The 23,465-nt window shown below is 42.3% G+C and overlaps 2 protein-coding genes across 3 annotated transcripts in view; one reads left to right on the top strand and one right to left on the bottom strand.

The window, feature by feature from the left end:
• Nucleotides 1–2,009: 2,009 nt before the first annotated feature.
• Tmem59 (transmembrane protein 59) lies at nt 2,010–23,308 on the bottom strand. 2 transcript variants are annotated; one of them, NM_001139465.2, is given in 8 exon segments: nt 2,010–2,636; nt 5,398–5,506; nt 9,208–9,289; nt 10,097–10,178; nt 11,913–12,065; nt 15,103–15,197; nt 17,048–17,153; nt 23,070–23,308. In NM_001139465.2, coding segments are annotated over 8 exon segments (972 nt in total). In that variant the 5' UTR covers nt 23,259–23,308; the 3' UTR covers nt 2,010–2,480.
• Tceanc2 (transcription elongation factor A N-terminal and central domain containing 2) overlaps nt 22,302–23,465 on the top strand; it is a 39,624-nt gene continuing 38,460 nt past the window's right edge. Inside the window, exons 1-2 of the mRNA XM_087550200.1 lie at nt 22,302–22,768; nt 22,878–23,024. The gene's annotated coding sequence lies outside the window, so the exon portion shown is untranslated. The remainder of the gene's footprint in view (nt 22,769–22,877; nt 23,025–23,465) is intronic.

Here is a 23,465-nt window from a genome sequence, read left to right as displayed (position 1 = left end):
ATGAGTGAGGCCCTGGGTTTGGCCTACAGTATAAACCCAACAGTGGGGCCAAGCTATGGCCGTCTCTGCATTTGCTCCCATTCCCAGGCTGTTCCACATTGCTGTCTCAGAATCATTCTGGGACCCATTCTCCAACGAGACCCTGGGGCTTCACTTCTTTGCAATGACTCTCCATTCTGTGCAGGATGGAGGCTTAGCGAGGCCTTTTAATATTCACATCTACGTCCTAGCTTAGGCTGCTGAACAATCTGCAGTCCCGGCTCTGGGTCCCTCAGCTTAGGTCTGCTGTCCCCACTGCGAGAACACTGTTCCCTGCAACTTCCCTAGCTTCCCCCCCCAACTTCCCTCCAGGCTGAAGCCGGTCACTGCTTCCTCCTGAAATTAGTGGTGCTCCCAAGTGCTCTCGAAGTCCTCCAGGCTTACTCAGGCTCAGAGGGAAAACGCCCACGAAAGGCTCATGTGTTGAGAATTGGCCCTCGGCCTGCTGTCTTCCAAATCTAGACACGCTATCTTATAAACAAAGCCTATATTTTGTGACCAGTGTCCCTGCTTCTTAGCTGTCAGCTGTATCTTCTTGACTTAGAGAAGCTTGACAACTGCACCACAGTGTGTGAGGCCTTCCAGTGAGACTCCCACTGCAGCGCCACCCAGCTCTGAGATCAACGATGGTGGTTAGCAAAGGTTTAACATTCCCTGTGTGGTGATGCAGAACCACATCAAGACGCAGTAGAAGACGGCCTCTGGTGCTGCCGTTGTTCTCAATCTCTAGTACTAGGATGGGAGCTGCCTCAGCACTAAGAGCGCTGGCCGGTCGACCAGACTGAAGTTCATTCCCAGCTCCCACATGGCAGCTCACAAGTCCCTATAAACCCAGTTCTGAGGGATGAGATCCTCTTCTGACTGCTGTGTGCAGCAGGCACACACGTGTGCACATACAGGCAAAACACTGGCATACCGGAAATAAACAGCTAAAAATCAATAATAATTCTCTATCACTGATGGTAAAGGAAGGGCAACAAATGTCAGTTTCTACCAAGTCAAATCTGTACCTAAGTCTACAGCACAGGAGAATGAATGTCTAATGTTAAAATGCCATTTTCTCTAAAAATACCTTGATGTGATTTTAAAGAGGTCAAACAGTTCCTTTGGAAAAATTCTTGCAAATCTAAGCTGTGCAAAAACTGCATCAAATGGGACTTCAGGAGAGATGGCTGAGGGGCCAAAGCATTAGCTTCAAAAGCCCAACAACCCAAATTTGTCATTTGAGTTCCTGGAATATGCCAGAAGCTCTCAGGTCAGCCACCCTGGAGTACACAGTGCAGCAGCAAAAATATGAGGAGAGGACCCATCTCAACTGGTAAGGGAAAGAACTGATCTCTCTACACATGCTGTGGCATGCAAATGTTCCTCACATCCAGCACACACACACACACACACACACACACACACACACACACACACCACACACACACCACACCACACACATACACACACACCATACACATACACACCACACACACACCACCACACACACCATACACACATACACCACACACATACACACACACCATACACATACACACCACACAAACACACATACACACACACCATACACATACACACCACACACACATACACACACACCATACACACATACCATACTCACACACCATACACACACCACATAACACCACACACACCACACCACACACACACCATACACACCACACACACACACACACACACCACACACACACCACATACACCACACACACCACACACACACCATACACACACACCACACCATACATACCATACACACCACACACACACACACACACACACACACACACACACACACACACACTTTAGAAAATCACACCAATGCCTCTCCCGAGAAGGCCCTTGTTTGCTTTCACCTAGCATTGAACAGCAGACGCACAGCAACTCACGACTCCCTGCACTGGGAAAGGGGGAGAGGGAAGGACAAGAAAGCTCAACACTCAAGATTCAGTACATAATTATTCAAATAAATTTTAATGATTTCAATTCAATACAACTGAAAATGTAGTGTCATTAAATAACATTTTCTGCTATAATTCAGAGTACAGTTTGGAGGCCATTTCCGGGCAGAAGCATCACATCCTAAGTTTTCAGCTTAAGTGAGGTGACTGACGGGGTCATGGCAGGGGCGGGGCAACAATGATCAGCTCATAGAATTTGGCTAAGAGAGGAAAAAACCAAAACCAAGGCAACTAACAAAGTAGCTACAGGTATTAGTAAAATGAAATACAACCCAATGTCCATCTCAAACGACTAGAAAAATACAGGTAAAGTCACAGCAAATAAAGTCTTCCCAGGGTCGGGTCACTTTATTTGCATCTCATAGTGATTTCTTAAGGCCTATGTCCAATGAAACAATTTTAAAAAGCTCTATGAGGAATGGAAGTTTATGTGTTGACAACACTTTTTAAAAAAGCTTAGATTTCTGAGTGAGCAAGATTCACCTTGGTGGGCAGGGGCCCCGCCTCCTCGTGCTCTTCAGTCTGAGACCTGACAACCACGAGGGAAGGAGCTGGATATCTGCTCAGCTTTTGTTCATTCATAAACTCCAAGTCACCATAGATACTCAGCTTCTGTAAAGAAAAATCAGCACACACCATTAACTTGGACACTCAGGAATCTCTCCACCTAAGTTTCCAGGCAACAGTTCAATCTCTGAGCTGAACGGCTGGTGAATTCTGGTGCTCGGGAGGCAGAGGAAGGAGGCCCCATGCAAGCTGCAGGCCGGCCACGGCCATGCAGTAGAATACAGTCTGAAAACAGAAAACACAAAACAAACACACGACCGATCTATGGATATTTGGTTTGGGAAATTCCATCTGTATCTCTGAGACTGGAGAATGTTTATGGATGAGGCTCAGTCTCCTGGACATAGCCGGAGGGAGTGTTCCCACACGTCCTACGTTAATCCTTAGAGGCAAACAAACGAGTAGCAGGTAAACGTGCTTTGGTTTAACTGAAGTTAACATGGCCACATTATGAGCTTTTGTTCTGGAGTTTTGGTAGATGTCTCAAGTGACCAAGTTTATGACCTTAAGTCTCCCATTCAGTTAGGAAATGATTTGCTGCAGGTGTCTAACTTGTCATACCAGGAAAGTGACACGCACTGCTCTAAACGGAAACATTCTAACACTAGTAGAAAGATCCTCCTGAATATATACACTTCCTCATGCTGCTGTGCTCAGTAAGACACTGAGGCGGCGGGGTCTGCAGACAGGTCGGTGGCTAAGAGCACTTGCAGCTTTGCAGAACCTGGGTTCAGCTCTCAGCAGCTACGCTGGGCAACTTGGAGCTGCCTTTACCTATGTAGGAGACCTGATACTGTCTTCTGGTCACTGTAGGTCCTGTGTGCACATGGTCCACACATGGATGAGCAGGCACACACATACATGTAAAATTAAGTTAAATTTTTAAAAATTTAAAATATGAGGTGATCCCAAAGAACTTAAAAAAAATGGAGAAATTGTCTCACAGAATTATACAATCAAAACAAAAGAGAGAAATCAAGTCATGCTAGAGAGAAGGCTTTGCAGTTGAGAGAGAGCTCTACTGCACAGGCCCTGGGTTCAGTTCCCAGCAGCCACATGACCATTCACAACCACCTGAACTCCAGTTCTAGGGGATCCAAGGCCCTCTTCCAGCCTCCATGGGCTCCTATATACACAGAGCATATAAATTCAAGGTACACATACGCACAGAAAATACAACTTTAAAAGAGTTATCTAGGGCTGGAGAGATGGCTCAGTGGTTAAGAGCACCGAATGTTCTTCCAGAGGTCCTGAGTTCAATTCCCAGCAACCATATGGTGGCTCACAACCATTTGTAATGAAATCAGATGCTCTCTTCTGGTGTGTCTGAAGACAGCTACAGTGTACTCAAATACATGAAACAAATAAATAAATCTTAAAAAAAAAAAAAAAGAGTTATCTAAGGGGGAGGAATTTTATGTGAGACCATCCCAACAAGTACTTCCCAATCAAGTGAGGAGAAGGGAGGGCAAAGTGAGAAACCCGTCAAGAGGTGGCCATTTTCCCAGAGTCAGAGTGGGTGCTGAGTCTAGTCCCAAGGACTGGCTCATGACTCCAGGCAAGATACAAAGATCAAAGGCTTTGAGTTAGACTGAAAGCCCGCATCAAAACAAACATCTACCATGAACTTCGTTCCAGTTTTACTGCTTCCACAGGTAAGCAATCCCTGAAACATTGCCTAGATTTTCTTATGCATATATAAAGTAGGTTAGGACCAGCTGTGAGTCAGGCACGTGGGCTGGAGAGAGGATGAGTGGTTAAGGGTGTCTCTTCCAGAAGACCTGGGTTTGACTGCCAGCATCCACTTAGTGGCTAACAACCATCTGTAACTTCAGTTCCAGGGACTCTAGTCTTCTGATCTCTGTGAGCACTGTACACACACGGTGTGCATATATACATAGAGGCAAAACACCCATAAACATAAAATTAAAGTAAAAAGGAGTCACAGATGGTAGTGCTGGCCTGTAATGCCATCTTGGAACTTGTTTCAAAAAGCAAACAAGGAGGAGGAAAATCACACAGTAGGATGTTGGTGAATACTGGGTTGACATTCGAGAAAATGCTCTGCAAGTCTTAAAGAACGACGTCAGTGCTAGCTAGCATCCTGACCCAGTTTCCAGGCCCTTTGGTTGTGGTACCATGCAGTGACTCACTATACATCCTACTGCATTTCCCTCTTTGCTCTTCTCCTGTGGTATTGTAGACACACAGAACTCTCGCTTGTTTCGGTTGGATTTGATGTCAACAGACATTATCCCACATTTAATTATATAAGTAACTTTCTTTTCTTGGAAACTAAGGCAAATCAGCAAATTACAGCTTTTCCCCAAACAAACATTCTTTACCTTAACAACTGTCTCTTGAGCCAGTTAAATTTTAATTACTAAGGAACAAGGTCATAATCTCTTTGAGGTTAGCTACCAGAACAGAGAAACTCAGAATCAAGGACTGGTTTCTTAGTCTCTAAAACAATATTTATGGCAATTCATAACTTTAAGTGGCTGCACAAGCCCTCTCTCCCACCCCAGCTTAGAGAGCAGGGCCAGCAGTTCTCTTCAGTCTCAGAGCAGCAGTGATGGTGCTGTGCTCAAGCCCACAAGCAGATACATGTCAGGGCCCATGGAAGCCACTGTGGCTGGGCTTACAAACTTGTGGTTTTCATACAGGCCAATCTCACCTGAGTAAAACCATCACAAAACTCTCTCATTCTACCAGCAGGGCCTTATTTTTCTAGTTAAGCGGGCACTTAAATTGGTTATTCAAGGGGCTCTGGCTTTAGGTAGCCCAAGGGTTAAAGCCCACTCACCTCAGGGGGCACGTATTGCTCCACGGCTGTAGCCACAGCTGCACAGCAGATCCAGAGCAACACCATCACCGAGAGCACCAGAGTCGTAGTTAAAATCCACCCAGAGTTACTGCAAAACATCATGGCAGTCAGTCACACTGCCTTCACACAGAATACTGAACTCTGCACTGTCTTCAGAACTAGTTAACGAACCTATTTATTATATCTACTTTGTTAGGATGAGCTGATGTTCTTTCCTCTATGTCTAGGATGTCTGTAGCATGGCTAAATAACTATTACAATAATAATTAATAATGATGAAATCAGACATATAGACTTCCTACTACACTTACAAAATTTCCTCAAATTGCTGGGCTTAGTGAAACACACCTTTGATCCCAGCACTCCAGAGGCAGAGGCAGATGGATCTCTGAGTTCCAGGACAACCTGGTCTACATAATAAGTTCTAGGACAGTCAGGCCTATACAGTAAGAGCCTATTCTAAAACAACAACAAACCCACAAAACCAAAAACGACTCCCATCAAGTTACTGTCCAGGGCATTTTAATTATTTATTTTTGAGGCAGGCCTCAAACTTGGTGTGTGATAAGGCTGGCCTGAAGTTCCTGCCTTCCTACCTCGCTAGGATTACAAGTTTGGACCACCGAACCTGGAGAATACATTCTACTTACTAAATTAGAAAAAGCAAGCAAGTATCCTAAAAACTGAACATGTTTTTTTTTTTTTTTAAATTTGTAGGCTATTGCAATAATACTCATTTAATAAAATACCCCTAAAAGTTAAGGTAAGTTATGAAATGATTATTTGTTTTTCCTCATGCTCTAGCCAAGGCATGATTTTGCCAACTGCAGATAGTCTCTGTGGTCACGTGATGTTTGGAATCTGCAAACTTTTCAGAGGGTACATAAGTGCTAGGGTCCCGAGGGGAGGGGTTGGTGGTTGGTAGGAGGGGTTGTAGTTTGTTAGTAGCTCAAAGAAGAAACAAAAGGAAAGAAATTCATTCAGAGAATTCTATTTCTTTCTCCTCTCTCCTCCTTTCTCTCCTATCCAGTGATAGGGGATGGAATAGGGCTTGGGGATAAAGGGTAGGAAAATGAAAAACCCAAAAAGTAGCAAAGTCTGGCTACATAGGAGGGCATTTCGGACTCTCAAAGTCTGTGACAATCCCTAATTCCCATGTGTTCATTCATGGTCAAAGGACCTATACTGTAGATCGCCAGTGATCCATTCACTTTTTGTCGCAGCCTAAGGAAATGGCGTGCCACTCACTGTTTGTCTCCTAACAAAAGAGGGACGTGGGTCTTGGAGAATAAGCTGAGCTTGATTCCAGGAAAGAATTGAAAAAGGAAGAATTGCCTTCTGGTCGCTGTGTGGTTCTGTGACATACACACCCATAATCAAATAAAATATTTTTATGTTTACTTTAAAAGAAGTAGACTCTAGAAAGCGTGCAATTGTACTTTGATGCTAAATTTCAAATATTCCAATTTTTTTTTTCGGAGCTGGGGACCGAACCCAGGGCCTTGTGCTTGCTAGGCAAGCGCTCTACCACTGAGCTAAATCCCCAACCCAAATATTCCAATTTTTAAAAAGTAGCAGAGTAAGAAATGTTGTTAATAAAAGCATTCACTCCCCTTTCATGGTTCATCCTCTCTGGACCTAAGGAACTCACTTCCATGGGTGAGGACAGATCTGATATCTGGACTACAGCAACTAGTACAGACAGAAAACTGGGGTGCATCTCCAAGTGTATCTTTTTCCTAGACCCCCATAGCAAAGCACAGTAGATCCTGTAGATGCCAATCATCTCCATGACCTCCTGACTTCCCTGGCCATTGTCCTGATCTGGCCCATAATTTCCTGCTCACAGCTCTCCGGCCTATACTCATTATATGCAGGATTGCTCCTGACACTCTTTATATATACTTCTCTTTCAAATATAGAGTACATTATAATAACCCATATCTGTACACAGAAACTTCTAGAGAATAAACTTCTAGTTAAAAGTTAGCTATTTTCCAAGTAAAACATTCAAAGATTACTTTTAAATTGTTAGGTCAGATCCAGTGAGATTACTTAGCTGGCAAGGATGCTTGCTGCCAAGCCTGATGACCTGAGTCCAATCCTCACAACTCCCACAGTGAAGGCAAGACCCAACTCACACACACACACACACACACACACACACACACACACACACACACACACACACACACACACAGTCTCTCTCTCTCAATACAACTTAAATATTTCACTGCAGTATCACACTCAACCAGACCCAACTCACACACACACACACACACACACACACACACACACACACACACACACACACACACACACAGTCTCTCTCTCTCAATACAACTTAAATATTTCACTGCAGTATCACACTCAACCAGATTGGCTCCCCCAGAACAATGTACTGTAAAGCATAATGGCTTGCAGCTTTATCGGGAGGGCTCATGGAGGCACTCCTATGGTGAGATGTACACTTTGATCAAACCCTCTCCACTCCATCAGAATGGCTGGCCATCCTTCCTTGGAGGGGGCATAAGGCAGCCGTCACTGGTGCCTCCCAGTTCTCCTGTTCCTCCTAAGAATCTTCCTAGTCCATACCTATCTCTTCTAACTGCGTATTTGTGCGTGCACATAAAACCAATCCTTAAAACTAGTCAGACATACTTTAAAGTTGAGCTTAATTAATTTATTTTTAATTTAGTGTGTGCAGTGCTGATTCTTTCCTTCCATCATGCGGTTCCCAAGACTGCACTTAGCTTATCAGCTTGGTGTCACCCACTAAGTCATTACAGCCTTACTAAGGCCCCGGTGGAGTTTAATTTAAATGTGTGAGTAAGACAAATCAAGTAATTCTAACAAGAATGCCCTTGTACTGTAGGAAAAAATATGTGTTCTGTTTGGTTTTACTAAGTAGCAGAAAGAGGCGGTAAGAGGCTGATCAACAGTGAGACAAGAGGGATTTGTCCTGCTGTGTGACAGTATGACCACAGCTAATAGTAACGTACTGTTTGAAAATGGCTTCAAGAGGGCTGGAGGGGTGGCTCAGCACTTAAAAGCATTTGACTGCTCTTCCAGAGGTCCTGAGTTCAAATCCCAGCAACCACATGGTGGCTCACAACCATCTGTAATGGGAACTGATGCCCTCTTCTGGTGTGTCTGAAGACAGCTACAGTGTACTTATATACAAAATAAATAAATAAATCTTAAAAAAAAAAAAGAAAATGGCTATAAGAGAGGATTTTCATTGTGATTTCAAAGAAATGTAGATGTCTAAGGTACTACATATGCTAATTATCCTGTGTGATTATTACATGAGGCATACACGTATTAAAATAGCATACCATATCCCACTGTATAAGTATATGTCTATTTAGAAAACAGTAATATTACCTTCATCAGACTAATTATTCAAAAGTACAAATTTGGAAAGGAAGTTGAAAAAAATATTCACTTTTTAACTATTAAACTTCTAATTTAAAAATGGCAAACAGGGAGCTGGAGAGATGGCTCAGAGGCTAAGAGCGCCGACTGCTCTTCTAGAGGTCCTGAGTTCAATTCCCAGCAACCACATGGTGGCTCACAACCATCTGTAATGAGATCTGGTGTCCTCTTCAGGCCTGCAGGTATGCATGTAGGCAATAATAAATAAATCTTAAAAATAAATAAATAAATAAATAAATAAATAAATAAATAAATAAAAATAAAAAAAAAACAAAACTAAAAATGGCAAACAGAATGACTGGCATGAGCCAGACTTTATCTTTGGTGAATACGCTAAGAAGAAACACATACAGAGACAGACATCTTAAAAAGCCATCGCTTTCTTCATCTTCCAGGTAGTTCCTGTGTGCTTGGGAGTTTCTCATCTGTAGATCTGAAATGAGAAAGCACGGTGTTGAATCAATGTCTTGAGTGCCAGTCTCACTTTCTCCTAGATATGTACATCCCGAAGGGAGTTTCTGTGAGTGGGCTCTGACACATTCTATGTGTTAAAATTCTTCTGACACATCAAAACCAAATAAGTATTGTACCATATTATGAATCTCCTGCCTTACTTTTAAATGTTGTTTGTTTTGTAGTCCAGAGTGGCCTTGAACTCACAGCCATCTGCTTGCCCCTGCCTCCTAAATGCTGGAATTAAAGGTGTGTGTTATCATGCCTGGATCACATGTTTTTGGTACTGATGTTCTTGTTGAGTTACATGTGAACCTGAGTAACAGAATTTGTTTTAGTCTATCCTAATTAAAACAGTCCATGTTAGCATTATCTATTCATTCCCACTCAACAGTAAAACCTGTAAATTAACTATATCAACAAGTAAAAGATGGCAGGTAGAACATCATCAAAGATAAACTGCTTTAGCCTGATCTTTGATGTTCCTATGATTTAAAATTCGTATCTAGCATGGAAATAAAAAAGAGAATAGGAAACTCACACTTTTAAGGTAGTATCACGATTAGGCTTATTGGGAAAAAACCCACTACTTTGTTAGTTCACATTGGAAGCTTTGAAATGGAGTTTAGAACAGTGCATGGTCCCCATGCTAGCAGCATTACCAGGATGTGGAACTCATTAGAAGTGCAAACCCCCAGGTAGATGGAACCAGAACTGGAAGTCAGAGTGGGCAATTACAACAGATCTGACAGCTAAGGTTTAACCATCTACTTCAAATAAAACTTACAGGACATTTTGCTTAACGATGACTGTCTTAAGTCTGCAGGCTCCTGCTCCAACTGCGGTGCATACTGAATTTCCGGCTTAGACTAAAATGGTGAGGAAAGCATTATGTCATTCATACCTCAGACGCTGTTCTTAGTAACAAGTTCTAGAACACACTATCCATACTATCAAACTTCAAATTGAAAAACAGTAACAGATAAAACACATCAACCACAAAACTTCAATATTATTTAGCTGGTAAAAATGAATTCCGATTTTAGTTGATCAGAAATAACTCAGCAGCCTGCTTAAATTTTTAACCAAATATATATTATATATTATCCTGGATATAGTATATTTTAACCAAATACATATTGTACATACGAACTCTTTTCTCATCTGGAACATTCTGTTCCTTCCTAACGCTAAGCTTCTGACACACTACAGGCATGCATTCTACACCTCATATCTCTGAGCCTCTGGAAAGGGACTTTCTTCATCCAAGTTACACTCAAGCTGACATAGACTTGAGAGAAAGAGAATCCCTCATCCACTGAGGATGCTTTTGTGTATGTAGCTTTAGGACACAGAACTTATCCATAAATATAAGAAGACACTGTGTTTTATTGCCATCAAATTAAGTGCAGAGGACCCAAACGTAGGATAATGCTAGGAATCACAAAGTAGTCATATGGTAAACCACTATAATAATGCTTAAAGCCGTGGCTTACTACGTGAGAGCTAGATAGTGTCACAACGCAACCTGCTGACTGATATAGATGAGGAACTTACTGAATTGAAGAAAATAGGATGTCAGGATGCACTATGGGTGTGGAGCCTAAAAATGCCCTGAGTTTGAGCTGAATATCACATTACTAGTAACCAACAGCACGACTCTAGGAAAGCTGGGTGCTTAGCTTCCTCACCAAGAAGCAGGGGTGATACAACCTCACAACACTGTTTAGAGCTTCAGAAACCAGTCAGTTCTCTACACCCATGCGTTCTATGTCACTGCACTTCATGTCTGTAACTGAACCACTCCTGGGGGGATCTGTACTGAGTGTGCACAGGCATCTCCATTATCATTAAACTACATCATAACAATTATTTGTGCAGATTTCACAAGCAACTCAGGGGTGATTTAAAGCGCAGTCACGCACTGTGACAGCAACACTATAATGACATCCCCACCTAGTAATACTGTAGCATCTCAGTTCAAGAATACTATATTATTAAATGACCCATAACTACCTACACAGGGGGGAGTTTGTAGGTTATATGTAAATGCAATGTCACTTCATATTATGAGATTTAGCATCCCCAAATAGTAGCATCCTCAGGATCCTGGATAACTTCTCATAGGCACTCTAAGACTATATAGAACTTGTTAACATCTTATCACACAGTCAATTTCTAGACAAGAGGAAAATTACCTCCCTGGAGGGCAAATGCATCTGTACCACGTTCTTACAGGCAGCTAGAGGAAAACACATAAACTTCCTATTGTATCATTAACACTTTTCTAGTGTCTGTGTTATATGCCACTATTTATGTTCAAGGTATATGGTATTACCTTCCTATCTAAATTTCTCATTTTCCAAGTTAGTCAAACCAAGAAGACCAAATAACCACTAAGCTTGAGGTAAGGCCTCAAGGCAAGAAGGAAAGGTGACTACACTGTGTCCTGCTGCTCAGGGTCTCCACAAGGCCAGTTAAGCAGCAGCATTTGACAAAAGCATTAGGTGACTGACTACATGGTTCTATGCCAAGGCCCTTATGTAAGACACGGACAGCGCCCATTGTTGTACTTCGGTCAATGTGTGCGACACAGGTGTCACCTGGAATATGACTATTTTTCCATCATCAGCTTGAAGATAAAAAGTCCATGAAGAGGTTATGAAGCTCTGTGCAGAGTCCATCATGTCGCTCCAGAAGGACCTCACCAGAGTCAGAGGGAAGAGGAGGTGCATCCTTGGCATCAGGGACATGAGCTAAACAAACAAGGAAAGCGTTTAAGGAAAAAGAATTATTTTATTTATGATGTGTGTACTCAAGAGAACAAACCTTGCCGGGAGAGGGTATAGATAATTTCACGAACAGTCACAACCACCAGCATCAGACTCCACCCTGCTGCTGATGCAGATCAACTCTGGTAAAGCTAACATGGCAGGCTACCCAAACTCAAACACTCATACACAACCCACGACTTCTATCAGGCTAACAGGCTTTGAGCCAAGCCCCCAACATGGAAACTCTTAAGATCTCATTAAAAGAAATTTGAATGGGAAAGGAGAAATCAAATCATTCTTACCCTTAACATTCCCAGGAGGGAAAATCATGTCTTAATGACCATCAAAGGCAAAAATGTACACAGAAAACATGAGGCTTGGTTGCACTGAAAGCTGACTGGTATTCTGTGGTATTAATTTAAGTGATGGGTGCTGCTGACAAGATTTTAACACCAGCTGACGCAACCTCGCTCAACCCAATTCTGACTTCTTAACTTACTAAGTGGCTCTGACCCTGGGGCACAGACTTGGGGTGCAGACTACTGAGCTCTAGGGATAGTGTTGGCTCATGTGACATCAGGAGACACACCACAAGAGCCACTGCAAAGCAAAGGACAGCTTTAGAGTAGGACAATCTGTACTCAGGGTCCAGTTTCCCCATGTAGTAGCTATGAGACCTATCACAAGTCCACTCAAAAGTATTTAGTGAGGCTACAAATTTGAAGAGATCAGAGACCAGGTGTTTCTGTTTTCATTTTTTTGAGATAAGGTATTGCTATGTGGCCCAGGCTAGCCTCCCCCTTGCAATCCTCCAGGCTTAGTTAGCATCCTGAAAGCTGAGGTTGCAAGCATGTCTACTTACATATCTATTTCAATCGTCAATGTGCACCTGTGTTTAGTCAGAATACTTTAATTAGGAAAGGGATTAGCACAGGGCAGCGTGCATATGAAAGGAGGGAAACCTACTGCAAACCAGGGGAAAGCAATTGCTAATGGGTGTGAGATTTATTCTGGGGTGATGGAAATCTCTGGAATTAGATAGTGATGATGGTTGTGCAACTGCAATTTATTCTAAAAGTCACTGAAGTTAGAAGTGTGGATTTCTTTTTTTTTTTTTAAAGAATTATTTATTTATTTCAGGTATAGGATACATTGTAGTTGTCTTCAGACACACCAGAAGAGGGGCATCCAATCCCATTACAGATGGTTGTGAGCCACCATGTAGTCACTGGGAATTGAACTCAGGACCTCTGGAAAAGCAACCAGTGCTCTTAACCCCTGAGCCATCTCTCCAGCCCGTGGATTTCTTTTAATATGTGCATTATTTGTCAAATTAAAAATTTTCTACAAATTGCAATGGAGGACAATTTTGCTCTATTTCTCAAAATTAGAACTGCACAAACTTTAGCAATTCTAATCCTATGTTCTTAATTTATGATATACTCTCATATATTCTTATTTTATAGATATACTCATTATGTTATTATATAGATATACTCACAAATGTATGAAATATGTAACACTTATAAAAGAGAAACATCAGAAGAAACGTCATGTTCACTAGCAAGACGATGCTCTAGTTGGGTGTGATAGCTCAGCCCTGTAACTCTAAAATCAAGGGGGAGAGAGAATCAGGAGTTCAAGGCCCCCTCATCTACATACCTAGTTCAAGGCCAACCTGGACTATGTGAGATCTTGCTTAAAAACAAACCAAAAACCAACCCCCAAACAAGGGGCTACTGACACCATGATGCATCCATATGGAATATCATATAGGGAAAGAAGATGAGCTTTACATGCTTATATTAACAAAAGTCACTTGCACATCCTTGTACACATATAACATACCTCAGTATGAGTACCCTGGCTGCACAGTGGAGGAAGGCGATGCTCCCAGGGGACCATGAGCACAGGTGTCGAGTACGAAGCACAGAGGCACACCCTCCGAGTTGTAAACACTGTATCTGGAGTTTCATACAGACTATATTGCTTATGCACAAAGTTGAAAAATTATTGTCTAAAAAATAATTAATTAAAAACATTTTTTCCGGGGCTGGGGATTTAGCTCAGTGGTAGAGCGCTTACCTAGGAAGCGCAAGGCCCTGGGTTCGGTCCCCAGCTCCGAAAAAAAGAACAAAAAAAAAAAACAAAAACATTTTTTCCTAACACTTAAGATCCAGCAGGGCGTGGTAGTACATGCCTTTAATCGCAGCAATTGGGAGACAGAGACAGGGGAATGTCTGTGAGTTCAAGGCCAGCCTGATTTACAAAGCAAATTCTTGGACAGCCAGAGTTATTATACAGAAAAATCCTGTCTCGAAAAACTGGAATGAATGTATGAATAGAAATAAGATCCTTTCCCCAGGACAGAGACCCCACGGAGTAAGGCAGTTTCAGAGACGAGGTGGTAGAGGCTCTTGGGAGCTAAGCTCTGAGAGGCAGTTGGAACTCAACCCTGTGTGTCATTGTGAGCTACTGAATTATGTAAGGCAGGGAGATGACAAGATTTCCATTTAGAAAGAAAGATATCCAGACCCAGGAGAAGGAAAGGATTTGGAAGGGCTAGCGCAGAAAAACAGTCTAAGAGTTAACTGAGCAATGGGGACGACAGATGATCTGATGAGACTCTAGTGGCAAAGGGGATGGAGAGAGGGACTCCAATGTCATCTTCTCTTAGCCAATTTAGGGCTTTTGGGTTTGTGTTTGCTTTTTTTGCACATGTAAGATGGAAGTATCCTTGTAGATAAAATATCCAATTAAAATAAGGGAAAAATGGAGGCGTCTTCTTACTGGACTGTGAGAGAAAACAAGATGACATTATGGATATAATGTTTTACAGAAAAATATTTTTAGAAAGTATTCTAGTAACTTTTCTATCTGAAAACATAATTTTGATGGCTGGAAAGTAAGTATCGAATCAAACAGTAAAATAAGACCACACTGGCAATGAGCACGTGGAGTAAGCAAGTCGGACGGAGCACAGAAGCAGGCAGCCTGGAAGGGCGGGATTGTCTCTTACTTGTTCTTGTCTCAGTTCAGCAAATGGCAACTGGTCCTGGCAGCCGAGATGGCACGCATACTGCTCGTCAGGCTGGGAATATGCTTCTGTGCACGCTGAAAGAGGAAACGGCAAATTCTTAGAAAGAGGAGGAGGGTGGAGAAGACAAAGGCTGCAAAAGAGAAAGATCTGGCATACTTCTAAGGTTGCAGAGACACAAAGACACACTTCAGTATTTCTTCTCCATGAGCGGCCAAACTTGGCAAAAGCAGAAAATACTTTAACAGAATTCTTTCATCTCTCTCCTACAAGTTCAATGTCTCGTAAACGAGTCTATTAATTTCATACCTGGCTCTGGCTATATGATGACACTCACATAAAGTATTCTCACAGCTTAAAAGTTTGTGGAGAGGGAAGAAATAGTTTGATGTCCTTATGATGCCACTGAAAGTAGTCTTCAACCTGGACTGAGGGACTAAACCTCTGACTGATTTTTCTAAGTCTTCATTTTTTTTCCTAGGCCTTGTAAGAACTAGACAAGTATTCAACCATTGAACTATATCTCTAGCTCTTATTTTTATTTTGAGACAAGGTCTCCCCAAGTTGCCCAGATTGTCTATGAACTCACTCTGCAGTCCAGACAAGCCTTGAACCTTCCTGCCTCAGCCTCCCAAATGACTGGGAATACAGACTTGTGCCGCTGGGCCTAGTTTGATTTCTGGAAGTCTGAAATGGATAGACTATAAGAACGAAACGATGTGTGATAGTTATTCATATAAGTATTTGGGATTGTTCAGTTGAGAAACAAAGTATCAATATGGCAAGGGGGTGGGGGGTAAGCCGATCAGTCTATTATGCTAAATTCTAAGAAAATGGAACTAGGAAATGTTCTGAAATAGGGAATTTTAAAGGCTGGAGTAGGGCTGGGGCTGTAGTTCAGGGGCACAACACTGGCCTGGCATTCACTAGGTCCTGGGTTCAATCCTCAGCACTCCTAAGACAAGAAACAGCTGAAACGGATTCTATCGGATACACTCACATCCCTTAGTTTACGCTCATTTCTTTAACAGTTCACCACCACAGCAACTTTATCTTCTTCTCCACTCAGATAAGTAATGTACCTCTCAGAAGCTTTAGATAAACCAACGAGGCACTATGAATATACAACGGTGGCCAGTGAAAAGGAGCCTGAACCATAAAAATAATTCACAATATCACAGAAGAGTGTGTGAGGGCCACCTCAGGGGACAGTTGAGTCCTGCCACACTGAGGATGCTGCAAAAAAGACAAGATTCCATTACAGTTCTTTACAAAGTCAAATGTTCCTTGTGTCCTGATTGTAGGTTTCTTTCATTAAGCGAGTTTCTTTTTTTTTCTTTCTTTCTTTTCTTTTTCTTTTTTTCCCCCCAGAGTTGAGGACCCAGGGCCTTGCACTTGCTAGGCAAGCACTCTACCACTGAGCTAAATCCCCAACCCCAAGCACATCTCTTTCACTAAAAGGTAAGAAGAGTGGTTAAGAGTGGTGACAGCCTCCGGTTATTGTCACTGGCATGACTGATAAAGAACACTCTAAAAACACTTCAGAGTCAAAGGCCAATTCAGTAAAAACCTTGGAGCTCTGTCAACTGGCCGCCTGAGGGAAAGGCTTAGGGAAATTATATTATCCATGGGAAGGTGTGGTGAATGAGTTGGCTAGTCACCTCTGCATTTGTCTCACCGAATGCCTAGCTAAACAAAGGAATCCTATCCATAGCACAAAATAAACACTGTCTCGTTACAGATGGATGAAAGCCCATGACATTTTTAGCAGCATCTATGAGAACTCTAATTTTATAATTACAATATGGTGGGTGACTAGTTTAAACAGGATGTCTCTCTTTTCTAGGAAAATACATAAAAAGCATAACTCAACTCCAAGAAAGCCCCAAAGTTATGCACGGCTGATGTCATTAGCACAGTCTCTTACCAGATTCACATTCCAGTTTGGTTCGATTTAAATCAATTCCATCATCCACGAACTGGCAAATTGAAAACAGCCTGCAGCCTCTCTGACATGCGTATAACTCCTCTTCCTGGGAAATTCAAGAACAAAGACGATTACCAAAAAATAAGATGCTCTTTCAGCCGGGAAAAAAGGTCAAGAAGAAAGCAGAGTTAGTGTTTGTCTTAAACCATACAATAAGTTTTGCACTAAAAGGGAAAAGTTTTAGTTCCTAATTTAAATTACTCAGTTAGAGACATGGGCTCTCCCACACTAGATTGATTTCTAACTTCCCGTGCAATAAATGATGACCTTGTACTTTTGTTTTTAAAGAATTACATATTTTTATCTAATGTATTTTGCCTATAAGTGTATCTGTGCATTACCTACATCCAGTGCCCATGGAGGCCAAAAGAGGGCATCAGTCCTGCCCCCTCCCCCCAACCAGAATTACAGACAGTCGTGAACTGCCACGTGGGCGCTGGGAATGGAATGTGGGTTCTCTGGAAAAGCAGCTAGTGCTCTTAATTCCTGAGCCATCTCTCCAGTTCCTGAGTTTGTATTTTCCAAGCTCCTGTCTCTACCTTCCTAATGCTGGGATTTCTCATTCCACCATGCCTGGCTTGTGTGATACTGAACATTGAGAACCTAATAACTAAACCATGCCCCATCCCTATTTCCTTATTTTAAAAGAGATGCTAAGAAAAAAGCCAAGTGGCTAAATATATATCACCCTTTTAGCATATTCTGTAGACACAACAAACAGGTAGAAAAACTGGAAATAGAACTAAGAGTGACAATAAGAATCCTGCATGAGGCAGAAAGGAGTTAGCAAGCACCAGGGATCGCTGGCATGTTTCTGCTGTGACCAAGTGCATAGCCATCAGCTCATTAGCAAAAGGTATCAGGACCAGCTTCATAGAGCAAATGGCAAAACAAAGGCCAGAACAAAGACGAGGGATCTACACGAATATTCATGTGGAAGGATTTTTATATGTTAAACACTTTTTTAAAATTTGTATGTAGCATGTGGAGCCCATGTGCATACAGGAGCCTGGGGAAGCCAGAAGAGGACATCAGAGCCCCAGTACTGGAGTTTACAGGAGGTTGTGAGCAACCACACGGTCTCAGGGAACAGAACCTGGGGTTTCTACCAGAGCAGCAAGTGCTCTTCACCAACGAGCCATCCTCCACCCCCAAGGGTTTTTATTTTAATTTTTAATTGGCTTAGGACTAGGAACAAGAGCAACAGGGTGAGATACGGAAACAGGTACTGCAATGGGCTAGGTCAGAATCACATTTTTCTGGTTAAAAAAACAAAAACAAAGCCCGTGCAAGTTACTTTACCTGCTGAAATCTCAAATTTCCTCATCATGAAGTAAGACAACACTATTCTGGGAGACTGCTAATCTTACCAAAATGTCTGAGACACACGAGGTGCCTAACAAATATTAGTACTAATAACAATCACAATAGTATTTTTCTCTTTTATAGTAATATGTGTTAAAAGTAGAAAATGTTAATTACAAGCATTGAGAACTATATGTGAAAATCAAAATAAAATTTTTTCCCCTTTTTTCTTAGGAGAGTTTTTCATGCTTAGAAAATGGTTAAGTGCATACTGAGACTATGAACAATGAGATCAACAAGCTTTTCTTTCCTTTGATGAATACAGTGTTTAAAAAAATAATAACGTCCTTGTAACTTTATGTGTGATCCACTGTGCACACTGTCGGGCACCTAATGAAGAAGCAGCGCATATTCCAGTTATTAATACAGTAGTGTGCATTTCTTTTCAGCAGCAGAATTAGCAAAGCTAATGTAGCAGCAATGACCCGTATGAAGACACGGCTGTAAGTCCTACATGAAGTTTTATTACACAAGTTTGGAGGTGGTACATTTTGAGACCTTGGTTCTAACTGCATTAATTGCTAAGGTTAAAAAAAAAAACCAAAAAACTACATTTCATTTTCAGCATTTACAGTTTACAGGCTTTGTAAAACAGCAAAAGAATTGTCCTGTTTTTCAAGCGCCACATATTTCCTTATACAATAAAGAGCTCATTACCACGAACTACATCAGATGACATTTTACTCTCTCTATATCCCAAACTGGCCTGGAACCCTTAATCCCCATCTTTTTCAGCTCCTGAATATTGGGGTTGCTCATATGTGCCAATACACCTAGCTCAGAAGGCTTTCTTTTGTTAAACCAAACCCAAAAGACACCCAGAACCAACATTGGGAAACCATATGGCATGCTGAAAGTCTGGTGGGTCAGGAATCAACCGCCAAAGCTCAGCCTTGCCACTACTCTGTACAGCCTTGGGAAAGTTACTAATCTCTCTGATTCTCAGAGTCATCTAAGTTGTAAGGAAGGATACTCTCACATTAATCTTACACACTAGGAACGTTAAACATTCATATTATGTTGTGCTGGTATATTACATTAATAACATAGTCAATAAACACCCACAGTGTGCCAGGCTATATGTTAACATTTAATCCCTTATACAACACCTATAAAGAGAAAGCTGGAGAGGTGGCTCAGTAGTTAGCAGCACTGGCTGATCTTCCAGAGGACAAAAATCTCAGGTCCTAGCACCCACATGGCAGCTCACAACAGTCTGTAACTCTAATTCCAAGAAATACGTATCTCTTTCTGGTGTTTGCCAGCACTGCACTTGTATGGTGTAGAGACAGATATGCAGGCTAAACACATACACATAAATTGAAAATACTATTTTTTTAAAAGCAAAAAAAAAATCATATTCTTAGTTCAAGCATTTTGTATTTTACAGAACATAAATTCAAATATGGTAAACACTTCAGTTCTATGCATCTCAAGTGACTGACAAGCTTTTAGAAAATATAGTCTCCTGACAGGAGCAAGAAAAGGGTACTTCTCATCATAATATCAGCTAAGTAATTCAAAGGTCCTTTAACAACAATGCTCCCTAGATAGCTTTCATATACATTTCTTACCCTCAGTTAGCTAAGTCAATCTACCTATTCTCCCTTGTTTTGGCTAATGCTGTTTGTAACTGGTCTTGGTCTGTAGTCCAGACTGACCTCATATTCACAGCAATCCCCCTACCTCAGCCTCCCAAGTACTGGGCTACATGCATGAGCCACATGCCTGGTTTTAAGTATTCTCTTTCTCAGTACCACAAATGCAAACATGCACAAACCTAGTCAGACTGCATGGTATGAGGAGAAATAGCTACCTCTGGCTGTGCTAGGCAGTGCCCTGAAAGCATCAAATTATCTTCAATCTAATGCTAGCTCTGCAAATATGTGATTTTCCTACAGTTTACAAAATTAAATTCTAAGAAAATAATTGATCAGCAATACAGTTAAGAGTGGAGCCTGAATGGACCACAGGCTTGCACGATTCTGAAGCCCATGTCCTGTAACAGACTAGTTATTGACAACATGCCTTATGCTCCTTACATTTAAACCCAGACATCATACAACTAAATCTTTGAGAACAAAGGGCAAAATATATTAATTTTAGAATATCTACTCTATGTCTTTCCAATATTTTATATCCTTACGATAAATAATTAAGATGAGATTTTTATCTGCCACTTATTAGATGAAGAGACAAGATGAGATTTATAGCTCATTTACTTTCTATTTAACGCACCACTTTTTGCCTGCAATGCAATGCACAGTAACTCAATGAGGGCCTCTAGAAACCAGTGAAGTATTTGTAATACAACTTCATTCTTTGATGGCAATAGCATGGGGCAGCCAGCTTGAAGACTCGTTTCTACCTCACTACTTCTTAGTTATAGGATCTTGGCCAAGACCTCTTTTTTTTTTTTTTTTTAATTTTTCCTTTTTTGTTGTTTTTGTTTTTGAGACAGAATTTCTCTGTATATCCCTGACAGTCCTGGAACTCACTCTGTAGACTAGGCTAGCCTCAAACTCAGAGATCTGCCTGCCTCTGCCTCCTGAGTGCTGGGATTAAAGGTGAGTGCCACCATGCCTAGTAAGAAAGTAAATTTTGAGCTGGATCCAGTTGGGCAAACCTATAATCTCAGCCCTTGGGATGACCATCTTGCACTGTATGTCAAGACACTGTCTCAAGCAAACACTCTTAAAAATGCGTATAATTCTAGAATTCAGAGGGTGAGGCAGGGGGACTGCCTTGAGTTCTAGGCCAACCCGAGATCCTGTCTCAAAAACAAAACAAATTGAAGTCCAGGATAGACAGGGAGCCAATGATTTGGAGTTCTGGTTAAGAAGAGCATTAATAAATTAGTGAAAATGACTTATCAGTATCACATCAACTCTTAGCAACTAGTGAATATTATAATACCTAAGGCATTGCTTGTGATGGTGCACGTCTGTAACCCCAGAGCACTGAAGAACCTGAGGCAGGAGACTGAGACTGAACAACCAACCTGAACTGTATGTAGGCAAATCCTGTCTCAAAAACAAACACCTCAGAAATAGCCAAAGATTCATGGTATCCATGGCTTTCAAATTATTTATGTTCTCAGTATTCTGGCTTACATTACAAATTTACTAGGAAAAATTTTAAAAGAGGGGACCAAACATTAAAATAACATAAACCTTAGTCTAATTCTAGGCCAATCAATACTGATGAACTTCCCTGTAGAACCTTTTGATGACGAGAGCCTTTATAGACTTTAGTCTAAAGAAACCTTCTTATTCCCAAAGGTTGTTCCATGGCAAGCCTTAAACTCATGACCCTCTGACCTCAGCCTCCAGCAGGCTGTAATCACAGGTGTCCATCATTCCAGCTCTTCATTTCTCCCGATTATTTATTAATTTCTAGAAATTAACTTAGAAAATTTAAGGCTAGTCCCACTACAATTTTGTGGCGCCTTTTCTGTTTTGCTTGTAACTGATGACTCTCAGATAGGTAAGGGGAACAAAATGCTGAAAGGTACAAAATTTACAATTTTTCATCTCAAAGGCACGAAAGCATTTGTCAATATGGAACATTTTAAAGTCACTGGGACTGCTATTCTAGCCACTTTGTAGCTTTAGAAGGCAAAGACGGATAGCCACAATGGTTAAGCAAATAGCATACAGAAGACGAAAGAAAACAAGGATAAAAAACCACAAGCATCAGCGAAAGCCCTTACAAGGCCAGGTGGGGAGGGGTATAAACCCTAATTATACATGGAAAACGGGTGGGGAGAATCACCAAGCAATTTAGAATGTTGAGTAAACAGAATTCATAAGAAACTGAAAAACAACTTAAGGAGGTAGAATTAAAGGCTAGGCAGCGGCTGCGGGGAGGTTCCAGGGGTAGGAATTGGTCCCTCTTCTAGCTACACAGCATAGGTCTTCAGTGGGACAGTCGAATTTCTTGATCCACTCCACTGATTCCTTATCTTCTGCACCGAGTGACGTTCATTTTACTTTATTTTTTTGAAGACAGAGCCCTAACTGCTGCCTCACAAAGGCATCCAGTCTCCTGCGGCAGCGTCTCGCACACACTCACTCAACACAGACAGGAAGTCCTCCTTTCTAGTGTGTCTCATAACTACTGAGGCTGACTTCACACTTCAGACCTCAAAGGAATTGTCGGCTTCTCCGACTCGCGGAACAGAACGCGTTTCGTCCCTTCGTCCCAGAGAGGCGCGCAATAAATCCGGGCTGGAAGGCAATATTTTGTGCACGCATGCATCCGCGCCTTCCTCCCCACCCCCCGCGCTGCTAGTAGGTCAGGACCCCCGCTCATTTCCAATCTACCCTAGCAAGTGATATACTCCCTTGTGGTCCCGCAGGCTCCCAAGGGTTCGCCTATTTCGCATCTTTGTATTCTCCCCCAGCCTATCATCGAGACCTGCAGCACAAACTTCCGGCAATTACAGCAGGAGCAAGGAAAACTGCAGCTACACCAAGGGGGGAGCAGCTGAAGCGCAGATTCACCACTAGGGTCTCGGCGCTGACACCGACATGGGAAGACGCGAGCTGGGGTACCGAGGGATAAGGGGAACTTGGTATCGATGGGCCCTACCTACCTTCGGGTAGGTGTGCAAAGGATAGGTCAGCTGACAGGCTCGGTGACAGGACGCCGTGTCTCCCAGGACCGAGTCAAACGCTTCGGCCGCTGCAGTTCCGGAGCCTCCGGCCAGCGCCATGGTCAGCAGCAGCAGCGGCGGGAGCCCCACCTGGGCCTGGACCCAAAGCTTCCCCTTTGGCGCCGCCATCTTGTTCCCCTCTGTCACAGCAGCCCGAATTGTTGCTGTTTTCTTTTCAGTGTTTCTCCTTCTTCCGGGCCAGCCCCTTTCCCCGCCCCTCCGGCCTGAGCTTCCGCCTCCAAGAGCTCTTTGGCTCCGCCCTGACCCGTCCAAGCAGCTACCTCCCGGCCGGTCTCTGAGACGGAAAACCTCTCGTGGGCGGGCTTGAGAACCGGG

Source organism: Rattus norvegicus, chromosome 5, assembly GCF_021556685.1.
Source record: "Rattus norvegicus strain SHRSP/BbbUtx chromosome 5, alternate assembly SHRSP_T2T, whole genome shotgun sequence".
NCBI classification, from domain to species: Eukaryota; Metazoa; Chordata; class Mammalia; order Rodentia; family Muridae; genus Rattus; species Rattus norvegicus.
The sequence above is the reverse complement of the archived record's forward strand: the minus strand, read 5'-3'. Positions and strand labels throughout refer to the sequence as shown.